The sequence below is a fragment of the Rhynchophorus ferrugineus genome, unplaced genomic scaffold, assembly GCF_030347505.1.
Source record: "Rhynchophorus ferrugineus isolate W39M unplaced genomic scaffold, kcgeb_rfMv2 rfM4, whole genome shotgun sequence".
NCBI classification, from domain to species: domain Eukaryota; kingdom Metazoa; phylum Arthropoda; class Insecta; order Coleoptera; family Curculionidae; genus Rhynchophorus; species Rhynchophorus ferrugineus.
The window spans coordinates 32854314-32880071 of record NW_027472583.1 but is presented as its reverse complement, the minus strand read 5'-3'; the positions used below and the strand labels follow the sequence as shown (position 1 = coordinate 32880071).

Here is a 25758-nt window from a genome sequence, read left to right as displayed (position 1 = left end):
TTATCCCACATAGAAGACCATAGAGATGAATAAACTATATTGTCTTCCTTTTCTAATGGGGTACATTCTTTTTGAGCCAATCCATACAGCCCACCAAGTGAAAACAACAACAAAATCTAGAAAATTCTATAGGAATAATTATTAAATTGTTGTGTTTTTCTTGGTGGTTTAACATTTTTTAAAATCCAAACAACATCAATTTTATTTATAGTGGGAATGTTAGCTGCCAAACTTTTTTCTTGTTGTATTGGAACTAGTCAATTCATTAATGAGGTTTGTCCATCCAGAATATAAACAAAAATTGTAGTAACTGATAATGATTTATTTATTTTAAACATGTTATATTTTAGTAATGATTGAATTTTTATTTTATAGGTGAGATGTAGTTAGAAATTTGAAAAATGTGAAATAATAAATTAGACAGGATTTTGCTAGGATGTAAGAACACTAGGGAGTGATACTATGAAATAATTAAATTTGCTAACAAAAGCAGTCCTGAATCAAACAAACAAAATATAAAACTATCAACGACACTAGTGACAAACAACGAAAAGAGAACGCATTTTTATATAAGAGTATAAGGTAAATAAATTATTGCTTTGTAAAAATAATGATCTTTTGACTGGAGATTTCTTTCAGCTTAAATTCGTTCATTCGTTTTAGGCTAGTAAATCTGCAATATGTTGTAGCGAATTGAGGCATGTCGAATTTTACATCGTAGAATAACGGTCTACAAAATACCCAGAAATATAATCCCAGATGTTGAACAGGGGCGGGGTGCCAATTGGAACCCGACACCGAATAGCTGGCGGCAACCCCGAGACGTTTATCTGGGATATTATTGAAGGGTATTTCGGGGATTCAGTGTTCAACCCTCGTTTGGTTAAGACGTGCCACCATCGACTGCCCAAGCCTCGTCTTCAGGTAACTCCGCTGCCATCCTTTTTATCTTTGTATTTTTCTCATTTTTTATATTGCCAATAAATAACGGTCACATCATGTAAACACCACTGTTTCATTTCGATTTACCTCCATTCACCGAGCCACATCATTTTACCCTAAAGTGGTGACCCCGACGTGATCTTTCGGAAAATTGGGTTTGGACTCGTGAATGGAGGGTACGTGGAACATGGTGTTTGGTATGTATTTTACGTGGCCGTTATATTTTTTTTGTTTCAAAATTTTAAATATTTTTAATTCAATTCCTTTTCAATTTTACCTTCAAGGTTCATTTTCATTTTATTCCGATTAATTTCATTATTTCCAATTCATTTTTTTAAATTTTTTTTTTGTCAAAATTTTTATTTCACAATCTTTTGAATATTTTTCATCACTGTTTAATCATCAGCGTCTCGGCTAAACATTTCTTTCGGCGCTATGTTTAAATCATAATGTCTTCCCTCGCTCGCCGTCTCCGTCATAATGGCAGATATTTTGATTTAAAAGGCTTTGGGCAGCTTCGGTCGGATACCGTCGTTATTTGTTTTTTATGAATTAACCTAACGTATGTGACTACGGATTAGTCACAGAGCAGCTCCAGAAGCTAGGTACCGATTGCAGTCACCGTAGACTCGTTATGTCTTCGCCGAAGTACCAGAATTGCTAACGTCTCGTCGTCGAAGAAAATAAGCTACCACGTCGTCGAACAGTCGATCCTCCCACAGCGTCGATTACGGGAGCCCTGTCTGAAAAATAGCTTGTTTTCAACGTCGTCGATGGACCACATTCAAGTGCCAAAGCGACGATGATGCAACGGTATCTGTAGGATCGGAAGATATCAACAGCCGTACCAGATCGCAACCGTACCAACCACAACCGTTTCGAACTATCATATTTTTTCAAAGCCCATTTTACACAGCACATTTTTTTGGTATATGTTTTTTTTTGTATTTGATATTTTTTACAAACATTTTTGTATTTTTGTTGAAGTAATTTTATGTAAAATTCTGGCAGGGGAGTATTGTAGCGAATTGAGGCATGTCGAATTTTACATCGTAGAATAACGGTCTACAAAATACCCAGAAATATAATCCCAGATGTTGAACACGGGCGGGGTGCCAATTGGAACCCGACACCGAATAGCTGGCGGCAACCCCGAGACGTTTATCTGGGATATTATTGAAGGGTATTTCGGGGATTCAGTGTTCAACCCTCGTTTGGTTAAGACGTGCCACCATCGACTGCCCAAGCCTCGTCTTCAGGTAACTCCGCTGCCATCCTTTTTATCTTTGTATTTTTCTCATTTTTTATATTGCCAATAAATAACGGTCACATCATGTAAACACCACTGTTTCATTTCGATTTACCTCCATTCACCGAGCCACATCATTTACCCTAAAATGTTAACCGAAAGCTCGAGGTAGCCAATTCATTAATGGGGTTTGTGGGTCAAAAATTAAGTAGGGATCATTGTTGATTATATTTGGAGATTAGCTGGATTTGATCTAAACGATTTTGGCTTTGGTTATAGTAATGTTTATGTATATGGTTCTTGGAGTTCATGTTAAATATGTAAATATGATGTTTTTATAACAGAAAGGCTGGATATATAATAATTATATTTCTATTATTTAATTTTATTCTATAATTTTTTAAATAAAATATGTTATTTCAAATAAATATGTTTTATCCAACAACCCCCTCTATCATCAAGTGAATTTTGCGTGGTTTGATAGTGACATTTTTATTTGTCGATATATCGAGATTTTTCAAAAATACAGTCCCAAAACATCGAATTAATAGGCGGATGTTTTGGTACAAGAATGGGACCACATTCCGTAGAAATTATTCACTCTATGAATCTATTCCGTGAAGAATTGCAGCTGTTTTAAAATCAAATTGTGGATAATTAAAAACAGTATATTAATAAATAAATATTATGGAAAGTTTTGGCGCTCTTATTATTTTGTCCATACCCTGATATAGACGTAAGTACTATAATGTTAAAATATACTATTTCCGCTAATTATTGTTATTTGATTATTTATTTATATCATTTAGATATCTTGTTTATTACATTATAAAGTAAATAATAAATAAAAAAACATTTATTGTATTATTTAATTTGTATTAATGCCCTAAAATAATAAATATTATCATGAAGATAATAGATCCTATATTTTCAAAAAAAAAGAATATCTAAATAATTTGAAATAGAAAGAAGTGCGCATGAGCTATTTCGAAACAAAAATTAATAGACCTTTTATGGATTTACTCCTTCTGTGACTTGAGCTGTTATCAGATAATATACCGATATAATACCGTATGTATGAGTAACATACACAAAAAATATAAAATCTAATGTTAAAAAAATAAAAATCAAATATTACTAAAATTTTCCAGAATAATGAATCTGTTTGTCGAGTAATTCAGTGGCATTTTGTAAGTATTTACATTAAAATGCGCTGCAATCACTTAATGGTGCTTTTATTAATATAACGACGGTTTGTTTTCAATATTATGATGACAATTAATTATAGTACGGTGTGAATCTTCAAGTCCACGACACCTTAAATATGTTCTTTGAAGTTATTTTCAACACATTATTTCGACTTTTCTTTAAACTAAAGGAGTGAATAGTAAACAATACTTCGCTCTGAATAATATTAACTTTATTCAAAACTTAAATAAAAACTAAATCATCACACAAATGTGATTCTTGTGGACAGACGTCCAATCTTATGGTATGCTGTTTTTACCTGTCATCCAATGTAATCGAAGAATGCGCGTTTTACTACCACAAAATTAATAATTAACAAACATCCAAATTGAATCAAATAATAATATTGCTTACTAGTGATCACATTATGGTCAAAATTAGACTACAATTTATAAACTTGATTATGTTTTTCTCAGAGTAAGGGGAATCATTTAAAAATGATATGTTAGAAAAACTTTTTTACACTGTATATTCAATATAATGTCTGTATATTAAAACATATTAAAATATATGCAAACTATCTCAAGAACTAATCTGAATTTCATTAACTTTCAATAATCAAGAAAGTATTGATAAGTTTAAATTAATACGCCAATGAACATTATAACAAAATGTCATAAGTAGGCTTATTTTCAGAACTGCAACAACCTTCAATCATCAACATCAAATATAAAAATATATAACATTTCTTTAATTTTGTGTTAGAATTTTTTTTTACTGTTTGTGATTCCACAATCTGCTCTATTGGCAATACGTATTTCTTATGTCTATATTACTATACATGGCTCGTTAAAAATCATTTCGTTAAGCAATCTTCTGTATAAAATATTATCTTAATTAATAAATCTTATTCTAAAGCTTATTCTAAAAGTCTACATATGCCCAGTAATCGGATCAGCTGGTGTTAAACGTTTAAATCTACGCACTTCACTATCACGTCGCATATTTAGCTGATTAGCGAGTACTTTGGGATGCACTGACACTCTTTCGAAGTACTTCAAAAAACACATTGATACTATAAACACTCGTTATAGGTTCTAGAGGAATATCGCGTTGTATCACTTTATTTGAAATATAGTACGGAGCATGAACAATGGCGCGTAATACTTTATTTTGGAATCATTGAATGATGGATATATTAGCTTTGCTAGTAGTACCCCATAGTTGGATTCCATTTGACCAAATAAGCTTGAGTGTAGATTCATACAGCAATAACTTGTTATCTAATGATAACTTGGATTTGCGCCCGATGAGCCAATACAATTGATATAATTTAAATTCAAGTTGTTTCCGTTTAGAGAGTATGTGCTTCTTATAGGTTAGGTGTCGATCTAAGTGCATACCAAGATATTTAACATGCTCTGCTTGGGGGAGTTGACGATGATTGATATTTACTAGTGAACATATTCTCCTACACAGGGTAAACGTTACATTCGTGGATTTTGTTTCGTTGGCGCCATGTCTTAATCAAAATTGTATTTGCTCCAGGTGGGTTTGTAGGTTTATTGGTGCTGTAATTGGATTCTTCATGGGATGCTAAGATTGCTGTGTCATCTGCGTATGTTGCCACAGTAGTTATTTTTGTGGTGGGATGATCGGCCATATACAGAAGATACAGTACTGGACCCAGTATACAACCCTGCGGAACTCCTGAATATATGGGATTTAATTCATATTAAATATATTCATCGTCTTAATTTACAATAAAATATCTATCAGTGAGATCCGATTTTAGCAAATGATAGTCCGGATGAGGCAGAAGTTCCTTTAGTTTAACCTGCAAGCCCGTATGCCATACTTTGTCAAATATGTTTTATAAACATGAATATGGAATAATAAATGATGTAATACATGTTGGTATATTAAAACAATAAAAAACATAATTAGGTAATTTATTTTTTACAATTTAGAAATTTATATTAAAAGAATCATTAAATTAACTATTGATTTTCCAAAACTTAGGTCTGTAAAGTAAATAATCAAAGTAACTGATATAAAGTTCAAAGAAGAAAAAATATATAATCGCATATCTTATTACATTAATCGTTAAACACTTTAATATTTTTCAATGCTTTAAAATGTTTACAAATTTACTTTAATATCATTCTTAATCATTTTTTATTCAAACTTGCTATTATATATCTTTAAAAGTTCAAATAATACGGGAATAACCGAAAATAATGCAAAATCTTAAATAACACTGCCTAAAATTGAATAATTTTGTTTACTAATGTGTTAACACACTCGCTTTTTAGTTTTCTCATGCTTCACTTTCATGTTTCAAATATAAAAATCAGAGACTGCTTGCCGACATTTTGCGGTATAATGTTGGCAGATTTTAATTTTAGAAATTACGCATTCGTGGTTGAATACGTACACGAATACCGAATGACGAATAATCTACCGTATAAGAGTTGCAGTTAATCGTCGTTAAATAACACTGCTTAAAATTGAAAAATTTTGTTTATTAATGTCTTAACACACTCGCTTTTTAGTTTCCTCATGCTTCACTTTCATGTTTCAAATATAACTTTTAGAGACTGCTTGCCGACATTTTACGGTATAATTTTGCCAGTCGTAGTTGAATTACGTACACGAATACCGAATGACGAATAATCTACCGTATAAGAGTTGCAGTTAAACGTCGTTAACAGTCGCAATAATATGGGAATAACCGAAAGTAATACAAAATCTTAAATAACACTGCTTAAAATTGAAAAATTTTGTTTATTAATGTCTTAACACACTCGCTTTTTAGTTTCCTCATGCTTCACTTTCATGTTTCAAATATAACTTTTAGAGACTGCTTGCCGACATTTTACGGTATAATTTTGCCAGATTTTAATTTTAAAAATTACGCATTCGTAGTTGAATTACGTACACGAATACCGAATGACGAATAATCTACCGTATAAGAGTTGCAGTTAAAAGTCCCAATAATATGGGAATAACCGAAAGTAACACAAAATCTTAAATAACACTGCTTAAAATTGAAAAATTTTGTTTATTAATGTCTTAACACACTCGCTTTTTAGTTTCCTCATGCTTCACTTTCATGTTTCAAATATAACTTTTAGAGACTGCTTGCCGACATTTTATGGTATAATGTTGCCAGATTTTAATTTTAATAGCATTCGTGGTTGAATTACATACACGAATGCCGAATGACGAATAATCTACCGTATAATAGTTGGAACTGACAATGCGTCGGCCAAAGCCTAACATATTTGTTTATATATTTTGTGTCACCGATCTGTCGGCTATTCCTGGTTACTTGATTTAGGCGTATTTCGTTTTATTGGAATTTATTTATTTGTAGCGCATATTACACAAACATTTTAGGTCTAAGAATTCTTCTTCGATATAAGCTTTAACTATCCCAAATGTCGTACCTTCAAGTACTCAATGACAGCCTCCCGTTTTCCCCAAAACGGAAGGCAAAATTTTCACTAAACGGATTAATATATATATCATTTAGATAATGCATCTTTTCGAAGAGAAGTCACTAAAAGAATTTGAAGTAAAAATAAGTGGGTATGAACTATTTAGAAAGAATCAGCTACCAAGACTTTCTGATATTTGCGCCCTCTAAAAAGAACGGATACAGATTGTATCAAGAACCTTTTAACTCCGACCCATTTTATGCAACTATCCGAGACGTCGGCCCTTCCTCGACAAGCCGTTAATATCGTTGTAAAAATAAGGGCACCGGGACGCGCCCAAAGACATTAAACTAATTAAGGAGCTCGACATTTCGTGAAAGCTTTATCGTCGATAAAGTTTCAACCGAAAAAAATCGCCCACCAATTTGCCAAATACGATTTTTCATCGGATCTCTCTCTGGGAATCTTCGTTCTTAATTTTATAGAATACGGTCACGCATTCGGTTGTATTCTCCTCCCTTCTTACGGCCATATCAGAAATTGATTAGCTTGTCATTGATATAGGTGTAATTAAGAATGTGAAATAATTCATGATATGTGCAACCGTATCATGAAACCTATTTGTTGTCGGCTTGTATCAATTAACTTAATTGGTTTAACTAGTTTGAAACGGAAATATTACATACGTTTTTTGAGTCATTATTTCCCAAATCATTTCACAAAGATATATTTCTGCATGGAGCTATAGAAAAATTGCAAGTGATAGTCAACAAGATCCACAAATCGGCTAGATACTAGAAAATACAGCTAAATAGCTAGAACGCTATAATTGTCGATTTCAGTATCAACAGAAACCTAATTATATCACATAAAAGAATAAATGAAATATCTTGATATCCATTTCGATAGTAGATTAAATTAGAAACATCATATTAGACAAAAAGCTGAACAGATCAGACTTAAAATTAAACCGCACTTGTTATTCTTAAGGTCCTCTCAACTTCTTAGATATAGCATAAGACTTTGATAAAGTATGGCTTGACGACCTTGTTCATGAGCTTTAGAACATGTTACCGAAACAACACACTGAACTATTAAAATCTTACATTACAGCCAGAATGTTTAGAGTCAAACAAGAGGAAGTCTACTCTAAAATAAAAGAATCTGAAGCAGGTGTACCACAAGAAAATGTATTAGGGCCAATTATCTACCTATTCTACACATGTGATATACCATAAAAGGAAAAAATCAAAACTTAAATATAAATTAATGAAAGTAAATCTGTGCATGTGCAGTTCACGTATAATCAGACCGTACAAGCACCAATAACAATAATTAATACTATCATTCCATATAGTAACAACGCTAAATATCTCGGGATGAATCTTGATGCAAAACTTCGCTTGTAGTGGCACATTAGAAAGAAAAGGAAAAAAACTGGAGTTAAAATATAGGAAAATATATTGGTTAATTGGAAAAAAAAGCAAAATTATCAGTATATAATAAATTAATGTTATACAAGCAAGTATTGAAACCTATATGGACATACGGAATTCATTATGCGGATGTTCTGCGAACAGGATTATAAATGTAATTCTAGTTTTCTAGAACAAAGTTCTCTTTGTTCATTAAAAATACTACCGACCGTATCTCGAGAATTGCAAGAAGGCATGTGATTAGATTCCATTCTCATGTCAGTATCGAAGTAATAACAGATCAATTGGACAGTTTTCGGCCTACCATTGTAAAACAAATTTTTTTGGCAAAATTAGTTTTTTTTATTCAACATAATTCTCCTCAAGGGTACGATTTGCCCGTTGCTTCAAAATAGGCCTCAATTTCGCCGATCACCTCTTCATTCGACGAAAATTTCTTCACAGCGAGCATTCTTTTGAGATCTGAGATCAGGAAATAGTTGCTGGGGGCAAGATCTGGATAATACGGTGGATGAGGAAGCAATGTGACGAATTGTGACACGGTGCATTGTCATGGTGAAGCAGTACTTTCTTTTTCTTCAAATGCGTCCGTTTTTCTGGTTATTTCGTTCTTCAAACAGTCCAAAAACGCTATGTAATATTCGCTCTTGATGGTCCTTCATATTTCAAGGTAGTCAATGAAAATTATTCTATGCGTATTCCAAAATACAGACGCCATAACCTTGCCAGCAGACTATTGCGTTTTCCCACGCTTTGGAGCGGGTTCATCGTGTGCAGTTCACTCGGATGTCTGTCGATTGGACGTAGTGAAATGATGGAGCCATGTTTCATCTATTGTCACATATATCAACGCAAAAACTCAGGTTTATTACGCTTGATCATCTTCAAACACTGTTCCAAATCATCAACTGGTCGTTGTTTTTGGTCAAAAGTGAGCTCGCGCGGCAGCCACTTTGCACAGAAATTTTTCATACCCAAATATTCCTGAATGATATGATTAGTTGATATCTTTAGAGTATCTGCTATTTCATTCAGTTTCAATTTAAGGTCATTCAAAATCATTTTGTGGATTTTTAAAATATTATTGTCGGTAACAAGCTCTTTTGGGCGTCTACTGCGTTCACCGTCTTCGGTGCTCATTTCACAATGTCTAAACTTAGCATACCAATCCTTGATGGTTGATTTTCCTGGGTAATATTCGGAAACACGTCATCAAGTGAAGTTTTTGCTTCAACTGTGTTTTTTCCATTCAAAAAGCAATATTTTATCCCGAAATTCCTTTTTATCCATTTTTTTCACAATAACAAAATTTGCTTCACTCAAAATGCTATAATTCACAAACTAATGATCCGGCACCTGTCAAATTTATACACGCATCTTTTGAGTCTTATCGCTAACTGAAAAACGTATAGATTTAATTCTAGTAGCCCCATTTATATGTGAGGCCGGGGACTTTTCGATTGACCTGTTACAATAACATTTTCACCAAGATACCAAACCGAGTTGGTAAAGTGAAATTTGACTAAGGGAATATAACAGATCTCATTTAAAAATAATCACTGATATTTGTTAATGCTAACACTGACAATTATAGTTATCTCAAAAAGTTAAAGTTAATGTATTACATTTTATAAAATAAAGTTTTTCTTAATACAGCCAGAAATAGTGTGATTTCAACAATACTGTTTCCATTTTTATAATTTTATTTTATATAGGTGTTGGTGGTTTATATAGGCGATATAGGCAATTTGATGAATAACTTAACATAATGTTTAATAAGTAACGTTCATATATTTTGTGACAAATCTTTTGTCTCTTAATAAATAAACGTATTGTATTAATTATCGTAATATATAGTTCATAACTTAGCAAATGAGAAAATATTTTATAATTATAATTATTTTATATAAGACTTGGTGGTTTTACTAATATTGTGTTAAGTGCTTGTTATTTTAATCCGCGATATCTATTGCTAAAATAAATAGGATGTAAACAAAAACGTAAAAAAATGTATACAGCTGTCTTCTCAATCTAATCTGTTAAATTCGATTGTATTGATATTCCTTTACATAAAATTACGGTTTTCCATTTAGTATTATCGGGTTATTTAGTGTATAATTCAAATTTAATTTTTTTTACATTCATCATTTCTGTTGTTTGATTTGAAAAAATCCGCTGCCTAAGCTTCATTCTGCCATGGCTTCAACAATTAAAAAATTAGATATAAAATTAATAATTAGAAATAAAAGAAATAGAAGTTAGATATAAATTGAAAAAATAGATAAATTAGATATATAGTAATTAGATATATTCTGAAGCATTTCCTAATAAATTATTAATGCTTAAGAAATTTTCTGTAGCAGTAGCAGTAGCTTAAAATTTTGGTTATACACCTGTATTGTATTCTAGGTTATAATGGTTGGAATAGAACGCATTATCTTTATACACAAGATACAAGTTTGGCATCAGCAGAAGTCAATCTGTCTACGTTAGTAAGAGAAAAATATGTAAAGAGAACAATAGGGTACAAAGATAGTGCTTTAAGGCTTTCGAAATGTAATAAAGGGCCTATTTTAATTTATTAGTGAATCAAGTAACATCTTGAATTAATTTGATATCAAAATTATATGCAAGACTTAGTATAATAACACACGTTTTTAAAATTTGATACCAGCAACTACTTGTATTTATTAATACAACAAGCATCTTCATCAATATGTTGCTAGTGGGAAGATAATAATTAAATGTTATTTGTTTTAGTAAACTAGGGAGGTCAATACAATTGCACAGATCAAATATGGAATTTTCATATTAAATATTTTTCAGTTTATATAAATGTATATCAAAGAAAAAATAAAAACTATACTGTCTTAAACATAATACATATTTAATTTAATTTGAGTTATATTTATGGTAATTCAAAAAATTTTATATTCATTGAAATGAAAAGGTAAGATTTAATAATTTTGTCGTTTGTATTTTTTGTATTATGTAAATCTTGCATTTGATAGTATTTAAGATATATTTAATTAAAATGTTAGAAGTACTTAAAATGTATTGTCTTTAAATATTTAAGCCCAAAATGTTATTAATATAGAATTGCAAAATGTTTCATTCAGGCTTAATGAAAGGAAGTTTATTTACACACATATTTAATGTCATTAAAAAAAGAAATTTCTGTTCTTAAAATAGAACTGTCCTAATAAAAAAATCTATTATATTTGTGATATATAAACTTTATAATATGGTACAATTTTTCAGATATTTTCAAAATAATTACTTAAATTGTTACATATACCTAAATGAAATATATTTTATTACTTTTATTGTGTTATCATTTTTATTATGTTTTACATTTCAAAGACACATATTTGGCGACTGTTGCGCCCTCTCGTGACAAAACCAATATAAACTATTTCAAGGTTAATATTTGGTAGATTATCTTCTATATTCTCTATGTTTTTGAATTGTAAATAATAGATTTTTCATTATTCTAATGAGAATAAAAACAAATCAAATTAACGTTAAAACAGACAACTAGTGAGATTTATGACCGTTCTATATAATTTTTCATTAATTCACCGTACATAATGTAATATAACCTAATTTTTGAATGACCTAGTTTCAACTTGACAGTTAAAAAAATAGATAAATATCCATTGTCAATTTTCTAAAAACGTTTCGTATTCCTGGTTGATTTCTTAATTAATTTTACACAAAGTTGAGCCGATTAGGCTGTCCTCTAAACTCATTCCTGAATATAAATTAATAGCGTCTCAGCGCTAGTCCGACAAGATCAAACATTAGCGGCTCTACATATCCAAGGTCGAGCTTTCAAGCAATAAAACATAAAATATGATCCAAACGGACCGAAACTATTTTCATGCACAATAGGATTTTGAGAATCTCGATAAACGCAGTTGTTTTATTTATTCCTATTAGTATCGCGCGGGTTGCGTAATAGGCGTTTGTTTTTCAATTCGGATTCATTGAGCTGGAATGTCTGATGAATGGGGGGCATGTCACGTCTAAGTTCATATCATTTTTGATAAATTTAATGATAAAAGATGATTATTAAACAGTAAAATATTAAAATGTAATTAAGTCGGTTAATATAGCAGATTTTGTGTTTTGAGGTTACTGTCAGTTTTTACCTTAACCTTACATTTTCGTGTAATAAATTTAGACCATAGGGAAGTAAAGACGATATGATAGGCTAGTTGAGCGCAGGCGCACTTAGTTTGGTTTGTTTATATTTGATGTTTTTATTATCGTAAATTTAGTTAAGGATATTGTTTCTCTTTGAAAAAAAAATCATTCAAAAGAAAATCAAACTTTTATCAAGATATGTTATGTATTACAGCTTTACCTATCCGGCGATAAAACTACAGTGTATCCAAAGAAGCAGTGAACTTACGTTATCAATATGTTTAACGTATTGCCGCCGCAATTTGTAAATTCGTTTTAGAATCAGATAATATTTTCCTTCTCGTATTATTCCACTTAAAAATAGATGCAATGCTGTCTGATATAAAACAACAGGTTATAAACCGACAAGTGTTGTTTTAAAGCTTTGCTTGTTTTGATAAATTTCAAAACGCAGCTTATTATTAATCTAATTGAAAATGGCGAAGCCAGACAGAACAAATTGTGTCTCTAATCAGTTACTTCAGAAAATAACCAGATAAAATTCCTTAAAGAGGTAAGCATATTTACTTTTAAATATTAAGTTCTAACGGTTTTTATTGAAAGCATTTTTTCGCGTGTTACAATTGCACTGAATATTAATACGGACACAGTCATTAAAATATCTCAAAAAATGAAAAATATAATCTTCGCCGAAAAGAAACGGTCCTCATACGAAGCGGGTGATGAATCAAGATCTATCATATGAATCAATTTTAGCTATATCAGAGATGAAATATATAAACATGGTGAGTAGTTTTTTCATTACTAATATAGTGTAAAACAATTGTTTCAGAGAAAACTGTCTGGAATGTATCCATAGATAGAACATCCATTCGTACACTGTTAGGTAATATAGGATTTAAATGGTTGTAAAAATAACCCACGAAGAGGTTTAATGGAAATTCTAGACATTTCTTTTAAAAGAATACAATTTTTAAAATTATATAATAAAATCAAGGAAGACTTACTATTTAAATTTGTGTATTTAGATGAAACATGGATATTTCAAAATGGGACATTGGGTCACTCATGGCAAGATGATAATAAAAGTGTATGGTTGTTGGAGTAACAATTGATTACGTATTACAATTCATAACATTTATTAATAAATCATTGAAGATATGTCGTTCTTGTTCTTCTTAGAATTGTAGAGTGGGTATGGTTAATACCACCTTTGGTTTAGATGAACTCAATTAGATACATTGAAGAAAGATAGAAGAAATTGACAAAAGATGAAATTGTGAACAAATGTTAGATATATTGGTAATTAACAGCTTATTTATTCACTTGAATTAAACTTCCTGAATGTGAGATTATGATTAAATGCTGACAATTTCGAAGACAGGGTGATGAAAGTGGGAACAACTAAAGCTGAGTATATAATTAATATAAGATAACTTTAGTAAGTCGTATTGTAGAGTGTGAACGATTTATGTGCATAGATAACTCTAATTGTTTATAATTATACATGAGCATTAGGTTATAATGGATGAGGAGAGGATAAATACTAACTGTTTTGTAGATATGGCAAATGCGTTAGGGAGATTTTAGTGATTAATATTATCAATAATGATATTACACAGGTAATAACAGAAGAAACAAAGAAATAGAGTGATATCAAAATGATTTCACAAGGAAACAGACCATTGAAACATTAAAGAAAGAAGAACTAAACGTAGAAAGGTAAATATGGTCTCTAATGAAAGTAGAATTAGTATGGGCACTGTCATTAAAATATGTCAAAAAATGAAGAATATAAACTTTACCGAAAAGAAACGGTCCTCATACGAAGCGGGTGACGAATCAAGATTTATTTTAGCTTACTTCGATTGTAGCTTACAGTTGTTAATTAGGTGGATTTGGCCTCCATGAGATACCATTGCATAAAATGAAATAATAAATGTGGAATATAATAATGAAATATAATATTATAAAATATAATAAAACAACTCTAACCTATAAACTATTGTGGCAGTATAATTAACTGTAGTTTAAATTATTCGATAATATATGAATTAGATGTACTATAATGTTGAGATAAATTATATTTGATAACATTTTTGTTTCATTATATTATTTAGACGAGAATTTTGTTATATGTCAAAGCCAAAATAAACTAAAACTCAGATTTTATGCCGCAACAATGCGTCGTTTCGACATCACAAATTGAGATGACGTAGGTTTACTGTTACTTTGGATAGACTATACCTTGAATGGTGAATGAGTGAGACGGGTTAATATGTTTTCAAATAGACCCTGAGTGTCATTTTGTATCGCCGTGCAACAAACCCCTTCTTTCCTTAAAATAAAACAATTTTTTTAAAGTATATGAATAATTTTTGGTTTTTAAACCTTATTTTTTCTTTAGTAATTTGTGCTCTTTAACTGAGGCACTGAAAACATGAATGAGAACGAAAGAAACCAAACAAAGTCGATATCTTATATGTCTGGAATCTTTACAGGGATCAAATATATGAAATGTGTAAAAGTAGTGAGTAGTTTAACTTTTTTTTTCACTTAGTAGCATGAATAGAATTATATCATATATAAGAAATGAATCAATTATTTTCAGTGTCCATAATGTTACAAGAATAAAATAAATTCATTGAGCAATATAATATAAGTTATTTAATCGGTCCTATTTGGAAAAAAATGGGACTACTGCATAAATAAGAATGCAATTTCACTTTTAATTTTTATGTTTTTTTATTGGTGTTTTTCAACTCCTACTTTCTTTTAGGGCTCTTGTCACCTGTGTATTGCTTAGCACTAGGCTAATTTTTATGTATTTTTATATAAATAATTTAGAAGACTTAATTAAATAATTTTACCAGATAATTATCAGATGTAAGAGTAATATTTCAATTAAGTACGGTAAGTATTATTTATTTTTTATATTAAAAAATCAATGGTAAACTTGGAAATATATTTCAATATAATTAAAGTAATAAAAAGCAAATAGTCGCCTATATTTGGTTCCAGTTATCTTGAGCGTTTTCAAATTATCTGTCATGGTTTTGAACAAAATCGCTCACCTGGAAAACTCGTTTTTTGCATAACGTCATATTGAAATGGTTCGAATTACCATTTTCAATAAAGTCTTTTGCAGCCACATTCCCCCATTTTTATTTTCGTTGGACTTACGTTGAATATGTCTAGCAGGCCATTTTTATCATTGGCATCAGTAGCACAAGTATATCTATCAAAACTATCGAAGTTAACAATTATGTTCGGTTGTGTAACAGTTCCTTACATTGATGCTTCGCTTTTTCACCAATAGATATCGCTGATCCATATATACATAGAAGCACCTAATAATTGATATTGTCACGTTTTAATTTTTTTTGATATTTTCGTCATTTCGCAACCATACAACTGTGCTTGTTTTATTTACTGGAATTTGTTTATTAAAAAAAAAAGCTAAATGTTAAAATTGGACAGGGACTAACATGAATATGTGTATACGTATAGATTAAATTTAAAAATTATAGATAAAAGTTGTATTAAGAAAGATAAAAACAATTAAATATAAATAAATTTCTTTTTAGGTTTAGAAAGATTCTATAAAAGTAGCCGATCTCGCAGTCTCGTTTTAATTGAATTATGACCGTCAGATACCGTTGCTTCTAAGATGAATTAACAAAAAGGTATTTGACGTACTTACATATAATGTATAGGCTTGATGCTTCTAGGTAACCTTTCTAATGGACTAACGCCGGATGAATCGTGGAACATTTTCGGTTCGTTATCTGTTGGCGTATTGTTTTGGATCAAAGAGGCCGTGGGTGTCTGGGCATCGCCACTGCAACCTCGTGGAACCAGGAAAAATACGATTAAACCCACCAACATCGCCAGAAGGATGGCCCCAATAGCCATAAGCGTGCACAACGCCTTAGAAATGACTAGACCTTTATCGTTATTTTGATTGACTGTATATTTCTTTTGGCTGGAGTTGTTTTCCAAGTCCATTGATGTAGGAACGCCTGTAACAAGAAAAATATTTTACTATTTTATCGTTTGATGCATATTTATGTATTTGATGAGGTTTTTATCATTATAACCATGCGTTCAGTAAGTTCAAGTTTCCGAAAACGGAAATCAAAAAACAGATTTTTAGTTATAAAATGTATTTTTCCTATTGCCTAAGTAAGTTTTGTGATGTGAGAAACGTTAGAAGTTAGATGAAGTTAATAAGCTGAAGGCTCAAACTATTTATATTCAGTGTCCTCACATATATTGAAAAAAATACTGAATTATTAAATTAATTAATTTGTAATTTTGCCTTGAACACCTTGAAATGATGAGCTGTACCAATGGTACTTAGGCTCAAACATTTGATGTCAGGCGTCAACGAAGCTGTTAATAGTCACTCTGAACCGTGAGTTTGTAATACTTCCGAGGCTTGCTTAGATTAAATATATTCACATAATTTTATTTTCAAGTGGAAGGACCAATGTATGGATCATGAATTGCCAATTAAAGAAATGTCGTAGTAACTACTTTGATTCACACTTTATTGGAATTACTTTTTGATGTAATGTTTAAAGTCGTTCATAAACGATTTGCTTGAACTTTTGTGGAAATCTTTCCCTCCCTTCTTCCAATTGATATTGAATTCTCTGACTGAGCAGTACTTTCATTTTCATTTTTATGAATATGAAGAGAATAAGAATAGACCAGACATATGAGGAAAGTATTTATTATTAGTATATTGAACCAGTTAAAGTAATAATACGATAAACTAAAAGGAATGTTGGAACTGGAGCATGCGTGCAATCGGCTATATTGAGCTCTGTCCTTCTCTACCTACAGTTTATAATTGGTCATTTTAAAATTAACCAGTTGATTGAGTGAAAACAAATAATCTAGAATATTTAGATTTTGTAAAGCATTAACAAGTTGAGTATAGGTGAAGTATTGCTGAAATTTGTTGAATAAAAGCCGAAAAAGGTAAATTAGAATAAGAGAAGAAATTTGATAGGATTTTGTAAGATACAAGAATAGTACAGGACGATATTTTTAAACGATCAAATTTACTAATAGGAGTTGAATAAGTAAAACATATAACATTAATCATTAATGACACCCTAATGATCTAATGACTACTACCCTGAAGGTAGAGGAGTGAAGCAAACAAGAAAAAAAATTAAAATATTTTTATAAGATATCAAAGATATATAAATTATTGTTTTGTAAAAATAATGATGTATTGACTGGTGACTTCTTTCAGATGAAAAGTACGATAGTCTGCAAGATGAAGATTTTCCTTTGAGATAGATGATTCGCATATACAAGTATGATTTATGGGTTTTTTCTAAAAATGTACCGGCAGATTGTTGAAGTCCGAAGAGATTAATAAAAAATATATTTTTACATTATTAAAATATATCGAAAAAAATTATATCCAATTAGAAAATTAGTTATTTGGAGAATTTCAAATTGATACATATGTTACAGAAACAACACACTGAGCTATTGAAATCTTACATTACAGCCAAAATTTTATAAGTCAAACAGGAAGAAAAAGAAGTTAAAGCGGGTGTACCACAAGGAAGTGTAATGGAACCAATTCTTTACCTACTCCACACCTGTGATATACTACAAATTGAAAATATCACGATGTCTACCTTTGCTGATGACATTGCGATTCAGGAACAGAAACCCAAACTTGGAAAATAAATATTAATGAAAGTAAGTCTGTGTATATGCACTTAACGTATAATCAGATCGCACAACTTCAAGTTGGATTGAAGCAGAAGTTCCAAGAGATTAATAAAAGAAAAACATTTTTACATTATTGAAATATATCGAAAAAAATTATATCCAATTAGAAAATTAGTTATTTGGAGAACTTCGCGTGGCGCTCGTTATATTTGATGCATCCCATTTACTAAATTGATACATATTAAGCGTGCATTACCGGTGTGCATTGGCGCAGTTGCAACTCCTCGCTAAATTCGCGTATATTTTTATTTTAATTGTAACGACCGATCGACCCATGAGACAATTATAATTAGTAGACTTGCGTTTAATCAGAGTTATAAATAGCAATGGGGAACTCGTTCATCTCGGTAGGCCTTGATATCCCGATTTTCTTTCAATTCTGGCGGCAACTCGGGCGCCGATCGCCTTACATCATAATAAAAATGTCATTTTAATTGTCATCAATATAGTAGCGGACTGTAAACAATTCCCGATGAGCAGACCGTAGTTAGAACACGTAGCCGTGTGAAGAGCTGAGAAATGTTTATCATATTTCCATTTGATATTTGATTCCGTTTAGTATATATATATATATAGTAACGCACGTTTATAAGTAAATCGCGGGTAACTTATATGTATCTTGTTTATTTAACATGTACATTTATTTCATCGACGAACAGTATGATGCAAGCCTGAAAAAAAGACAGCTTAATAAGATGAGACGATTAAAATAATGTTTAATAATATATAACGACCTTGGATCATGTCGAGTTGGTGTATATGTATACGTATTTATTTTATTCGGAATAATTGAAAAAAAAAGGATTTGAAAGAAAAATGTAGGTTTGAAATAGTGCATCGTAGTTGTTTTGGTTTCACCGGATATTTTGTATGGGTAGAGGACCAGAATTTATACATTATTTTAATAATTTTTAATATATATATCGATTGTATGAGGGTCCCTAACATAATTACATAATGGTAAAACTCCAAATAAGTTGTGTATTATCGTTCCAAGGCAGAACAATGTTAGAGAAATGTTGTTAAATCTTGAATGGTGCCAACCTACCGGTACAGTTTGAATATCGGTAAAGTATACACAGTAGTAAGACCATTCTAATTAAACTATTTACTATTTTAAGTACCATTAATTATGACTACAGTATAATTAAAGTAATATCGAGGTAAATAACATTGTTGATAACATTTGATGTTAGGTCTCATGTTCTTTGTTTATTGTTTATATGAATCCCAAATAATCTTGTTCTTTTTTCCAAGTTACCAAATTATGTGGAAAATTATATTTAATATAATATGTTAGGTTAAGTCGTACAAGTGTAGATGAAGTCGATATATATTTTTACGAGATTCGAGTGGCAAACAGGCCGTAGAAATTAGGCTTCTAACTGAACTCACTGTTCATCCAGAGCTGTTCACTGCAGAATGGCCATATCTGTCAGTCAATTCCATCACTGTTAGATTACACAAAGCCAATATCAAATGTCTGTTTTCCTATACATCAAATAGTTCGATGGGTGATATTTCACCATGTTAATTGTAATTGAAGCATATTTGATTGAACGATGTAATTTTATATTAATAATTTTTCGAGTTTTTACAGGCTGTGTGTATGTAATATGTTTCGAAAAGTTTCAGATATTTTGAACAATATTTAAGTACAGACGATCTATGAACCCAAGTGCCGTCACTGAAGTCAAGTAAAGTAAAAGAAACTTAATATATTAAAGCATTTGTAAACACAGATTTTGTAAACCACTTGATCAAGTATTGCAGTTGACGTGATTATAAGTTTGTAAGGCTGATATTAAAGTAAACTTTGTGCATTTTATTTACCCTAATATACAAGGTAATTTCATATAATCTCGGAAACACTTGTTCATTTCACACAGCTGCTAAAAGGTTAATAAAGTCAAATATCCATCATGAAATATATATAATTTAAATCTTTTTTGTATTGAAGAATATTTTGGTAGCAATGTCACATTCAGATATGTTTGCATCTATATCTTAAATTGTCATTACAATATTTTTCAGCAAGTTTGTTATCTATACAATTTTGATTAGTCTTAGCAAATATGGGACACTTGGTTTCAATAATAAGTATTTGTAAGAGTATTCTCACAGTTTCCAACCAGCGATACTCTTTACAGTTCTTACTTTCATTTGTTAATTTTATTGTTTAATTTCTTGTTAATTTTCTTGTTCATTGCCTTCGATATTCTACCAAATTGCATCGTAAGTGTGTCTGAAATATTCACTCATTTTAATTCTATGAAAGTTCTTTTTAAAATTATTATTTCAGTTAAGTAAAAATTAAGTTTTCAGTTATTTGCATTGATAAATCTCAGTTAAATTTTTTCGTTTATCTTTCCTTTCCGTTGGTAGCATAAAGCAAATGTTTTAACTATGAAATATAAGATAAATAATCCAAATTCAAACGTTACAATGCGGAAATGATGGTTAAGAAACGATATATGGATAAATGGTCAATGTATTTAACTTACATGACTGACATAACATGGCCAGTTTTGAAGTTTTGTGTTTTATTTCTGATTAAATTTTAGAGACATATATTTAGTTTAGACAATCTCGAGGCGTAGATCTCGAATATCATTTGAAGGTTCTTTGTTCAGCATTGCTGGAACTACTTATAGGTGACTGTTCAGGTTAATTTTATCGTATACATTATTCTTCAATTAGTCTATTTAAGTTCCATTTTCTATTTGTGTTATTAATTTATAATAATTCGTGTTACTCATCAGATTATCCTGATTAAGCAAGTACGTATCACGACTGAGTGATCAACCAATACAGACCATTATTTTTAATGGTCTGTTGAATAATTAAAAAACCGTGTGGAGTGTGTGCCAGATAGGATTTATGTTACAGCCCTTTGCTGAGATTATTTTGGTGTTTTTAAATATCAAAATCCTCTTAATGCTTTCCCCCAAAATAATCTTGTGAAATGGTTAAAATTTTAACTTTGTTTAATTGAATATTGTGGTCAATATGCATCCAGTGTTCACTTAAAATAGACTTAATCGTATGTTCATATCTCACCCATTGTTCATATTCCTTTATTCGTGTCCTATTACCCTCCTAGTTTCAATTAAGTACACTTTCCTATACTAGCTAGATCTTGTACAAACTTATCACCCCAAAACAATTCCTTTTAACTACATTTAGATACATCTTTCATTGGCATCTCTCATCTCTGAAATTTCTCACTATATCTCTTCTGGCTATCATATATGAATTTTTGTTTTATGACAAATATTACAGTTTGGAACATTACCCGACTTTACAGAACGCTCATTAACTTGCTTCAGTAACATTATTTCTTGTGGTATACACACATTTATGAAAGTAATCAGGGTCCTTGAACTTTGATAGAAGATGGTGTGAGGAGATATTACTTACTATATTTCTATAATATTCAAAATAATCCCAATTCTTAAGGCGTTATCTTAAAGTTCTTCTTTTAATTGGAATATAAATTTTGTTTAACTACCCATGACCCATAAACAATTTTGTTTTAGTTAAACGAGTCAAAAATCAAAATTTATTTATTATTGCGTATTTATAATTTACTTTAAAAACTCATTAGGAAAATATCATATGTAAAAAAGAACGAAATATAAGACTGGTTAAAAAGTAATTTCGATATTTTTCGCATATAGTCTAGTAATATTTATTCAATATAGTTATATTGTAGCGCCTTTGAACGATTGACAAAAATTTCGAGATATAATGGTAGTATCACTTGTTTACTCATCCAAAATGTATCCAAATTCCCAAATAAAATAACTTCTTAAGCCAAATTCATAAAATTATCAAATATTTTCGCGATATAGCTACAGATCTAAACAAAACCAAACATTAAGTTAATTACAGAACTAAACATTAACCCTAAATAAAACAATTTTGAACTATTTACATTAGACTGGACACTAAAAGAAGCGCAATACTTGGGTTTTAGATGAGTTAGTAGGGAAAAATGTAATGGACCAAATTTCTACTTGTGATTCGCTACTAAAATGAAATTAAATCGAGTTATATTTAGAATGAATGATTGCAGGAGATGGAAGGTGAATAAAATACGATAATAATCTGTAGAAAAGATCGTGTTCGAAATTCAATAAATCATGAACTGCTGGAATCTGGTCATATACTGACTTTCTACTGTTATCAACTAACGGTTGAAACAGATAGTTAAAGAATAACCATTGGTCAATAAGAAAGATGTTGTCTTCCAAGACTATACCACACATCTCTAATGATTTGATCAATATTGAAATCAACTAGTTTTAATTTCGGACCTTACCCCATCTTATCCCATCCAAACTTACACCTAAAACCTTTTTGTTTTTGTTCTGTTTCAAAAATTTCTTTTGAAAAACATGATGAAAAGAAAATACTTTTAGTTAAGCTTTAATTATATTATCACGTGATGGAAGCGCGAAAATAATCTGTAAATTTTGTTCTAATCAAGCTAGGACCCTGGATTAAGGATGTAGGCTGAGCAGAAAAAAGTTTAATTTTAAAATATAATAAATCAAATAAACGAAAATATCGGTATTTTTTTGCTATCCCTGCTATGGATAAAGGGAATACAGACGTCAGAAAGCGGATGAAGTATACCACAATTTTAACATGATGGAATATCTCCGATTGTGACAATAGGTAGCGAAAAACTAGATTGACCTTGGAAATGTCGAGGTCTCATATCTGTAAATAGATAAGCATTAGTTTTTTAATATATATATATATATATATATATATATATATATATATATATATATATATATATATAAGATATATAGGATAAATTTTTCTCTTCTAAAAAATATCAGGCTAAAGAAAGCCACTTGATCCAACCCTCTTAGCCACCACGAGGACCCCAAGAGAAGCATCGTATGATGTAATCATGTAATGACTTTTTGATCAAATAAAGTAACTACAACTCGTTACAGATCAAATAAGATCAGGAAATTCTCGTTGCCAATAGGGCACAACGTTTGTGTCCCATGCTTGTGTCACTATTCTTGATCAAAAAATATTCCTTACACACATAGTACTCATTCCAAACATATTTTTATCCTTTGTTCGTATTTTGATTCAGATATCACGGCAATTTGTGGAACTAAAATAATTCTAGGAGTCGAAGTGAAGATCAACCACTAATTTTGTAGTACAATGCAAGCGATGACAACTACACGTCAAATTTTGTAACCAAAAACCGATATGTGCGAAATGCTCAAGCAAACACCTGATTAAAGACCGCAGGAAACCAAAAGTAACTGTAATAAAAATTAAAAACTATATTTCTCACTATGAAGAAACATGACATAGATTAATAGAAAATAAACAACAGCAATTAATTCAAACAGTTATGGGATTATACTAGCTGTAATCTACTGTCATCCAAGATACAATCAAGAAATGGAAAATTACCTCAACCTACTAAACAACTTACTACTTAAGCTAACTTAATAAATAATAATAAATAATAAGATAAATTAATAACTCTTAAATACTTAAGATAAAAATATATAATAGATTGATATATAATGAAGAAAATCTTAATTATCCATACATAATTTGCTGGTAGGGATGTTCTGCGATAAAAAATATTAACAGAATATAAGTGTTATAAACAATAGTCCCAATGTATTGTGGATACACCCAGATACTACAGGAACAATTACTAACATCGAGACCTTTGATGTGATACTGATCGAACAGCTGCAAACTCTCTAGTTTTTTATGTTATTCTAAATTTCTCATGACATTTTTCAAGTTTAAGAAATACGTAATGTCATAGTTGATATAACGCGTCATAGTTAATCTCAAATGTTGACTTACAGGTATAAAGATGTGCAAATTATTTTGTCATCACTAATCATTGATTCATCCTTAATATCACCTTAACTCACCTTAAAATGCTATATATTCTTGTTATAAAGTTATTTGGTTGAAATGGTATACAAAATGTAGTTAATAACGACATATTTAGCAATAAGAATTACGAAAAATTCTCCTTCCTCCAAAAAAGAAAATTTTAATTATCCGTACATAATTTGCTGGTGGGGATGTTCTGCGATAAATAATATTAACAGAATATAAGTGTTATAAACAATAGTCCCAATGTATTGTGGATACACCCAGATACTACAGGAACAATTACTAACATCGAGACCTTTGATGTGATACTGATCGAACAGCTGCAAACTCTTATATATTGTTATGTATATTATAAATTGGAAGTTGAGTTCTAATTTTTTGAACTAATAATATTTTGAGACAATTCTTTCCATAGCTTTTGATTGCTCTAGTTTTTTATGTTAATCTAAGTTTCTCATGACATTTTTCAAGTTTAAGAAATACGTAATGTCATAGTTGATATAACGCGTCATAGTTAATCTCAAATGTTGACTTTCAGGTACAAAGATGTGCAAATTATTTTGTCATCACTAATCATTGATTCATCCTTAATATCACCTTAACTCACCTTAAAATCGTATATATTCTTGTTATAAAGTTATTTGGTTGAAATGGTATACAAAATGTAGTTAATAACGACATATTTAGCAATAAGAATGACGAAAAATTAATGCGAGTTTATTTTTAGAACAAACTATTTTGTTTGAAATTAAATATAAATTCTTAGTGAATCAATGGATTATAGTAAAATAATTATACTAAATAATAGTGATGATGATATTTACTAGACATTGGCTCGTTATCGTTTACAGATTGCTAATAATACTTTTTGAAATAATAAATTGTACAGCGAATAAGAAATGGAAGATACAGTGTTTTGGCTTTCCAGTGAACTATTTATGGCACATCTGTTGTGATAATAAACTATATTAAGCACAGTAGTGTTATATCATTGCTTATTTTTTTAATCATATTTCATAACAAGTCTTAATTTTGGGGTTTTATTTATAGTTTTTCATATTTTTACAAATTATTTCGTGTATGTTTCACTAGAAGCTGTACAATTTTTTATATGTTTTTAATACAAGTAACCTGATTATTTTATAATTATTAATAATTCAATTATAACCTGTATCATTATTAAATTTTATATTTAATGGAAAACGATTCAAACATATACTACGTACATTTAAATTAGACAAAGTTTCTGGGGCATTTTTTTAATTTCATTTTTTAAAAATGATTTATTATTTATTATAAATTGTTTATAATATAAATATGATTATAACTTTATATTTTATTACTTTTATTGCTTCGAGATATAAACTATTCATATTGAAGAGAGAACTATTTCATTAATTACAAATACAATGTTGTGAATATCCTTGCATTAACTCTTTTTAAGAAATAAATGGTTATTTGTCTTGTTTACTTATTTTTAAAAAAATTATTTAACTTATTGTAAAACTGATTTATATAGTTAATAATTTTTTTAACAAGAGTAATATTAAGCTTGATATAAAAATATTTTTTTAAATACTAAATTAAAATTATTAATGATATTAAATAAAATATAAGTTTTTAAATAATTTAATAATAATGTTTAATAATTGTTTAATATTAATGTTCTCTATTAAATCGTCGT

General features: G+C 30.0%; 1 protein-coding gene across 6 annotated transcripts in view; it reads right to left on the bottom strand.

Moving 5' to 3' along the window:
* LOC143195289 (aminopeptidase N) overlaps window positions 1–25758 on the bottom strand; it is a 111120-nt gene that overhangs the window by 40791 nt on the left and 44571 nt on the right. For all 6 annotated transcript variants that reach the window (XM_076402303.1, XM_076402301.1, XM_076402305.1 and 3 more), the window contains one exon: window positions 16111–16429. In XM_076402303.1, coding sequence (XP_076258418.1) covers window positions 16111–16429 — 319 coding nt within the window. The remainder of the gene's footprint in view (window positions 1–16110; window positions 16430–25758) is intronic.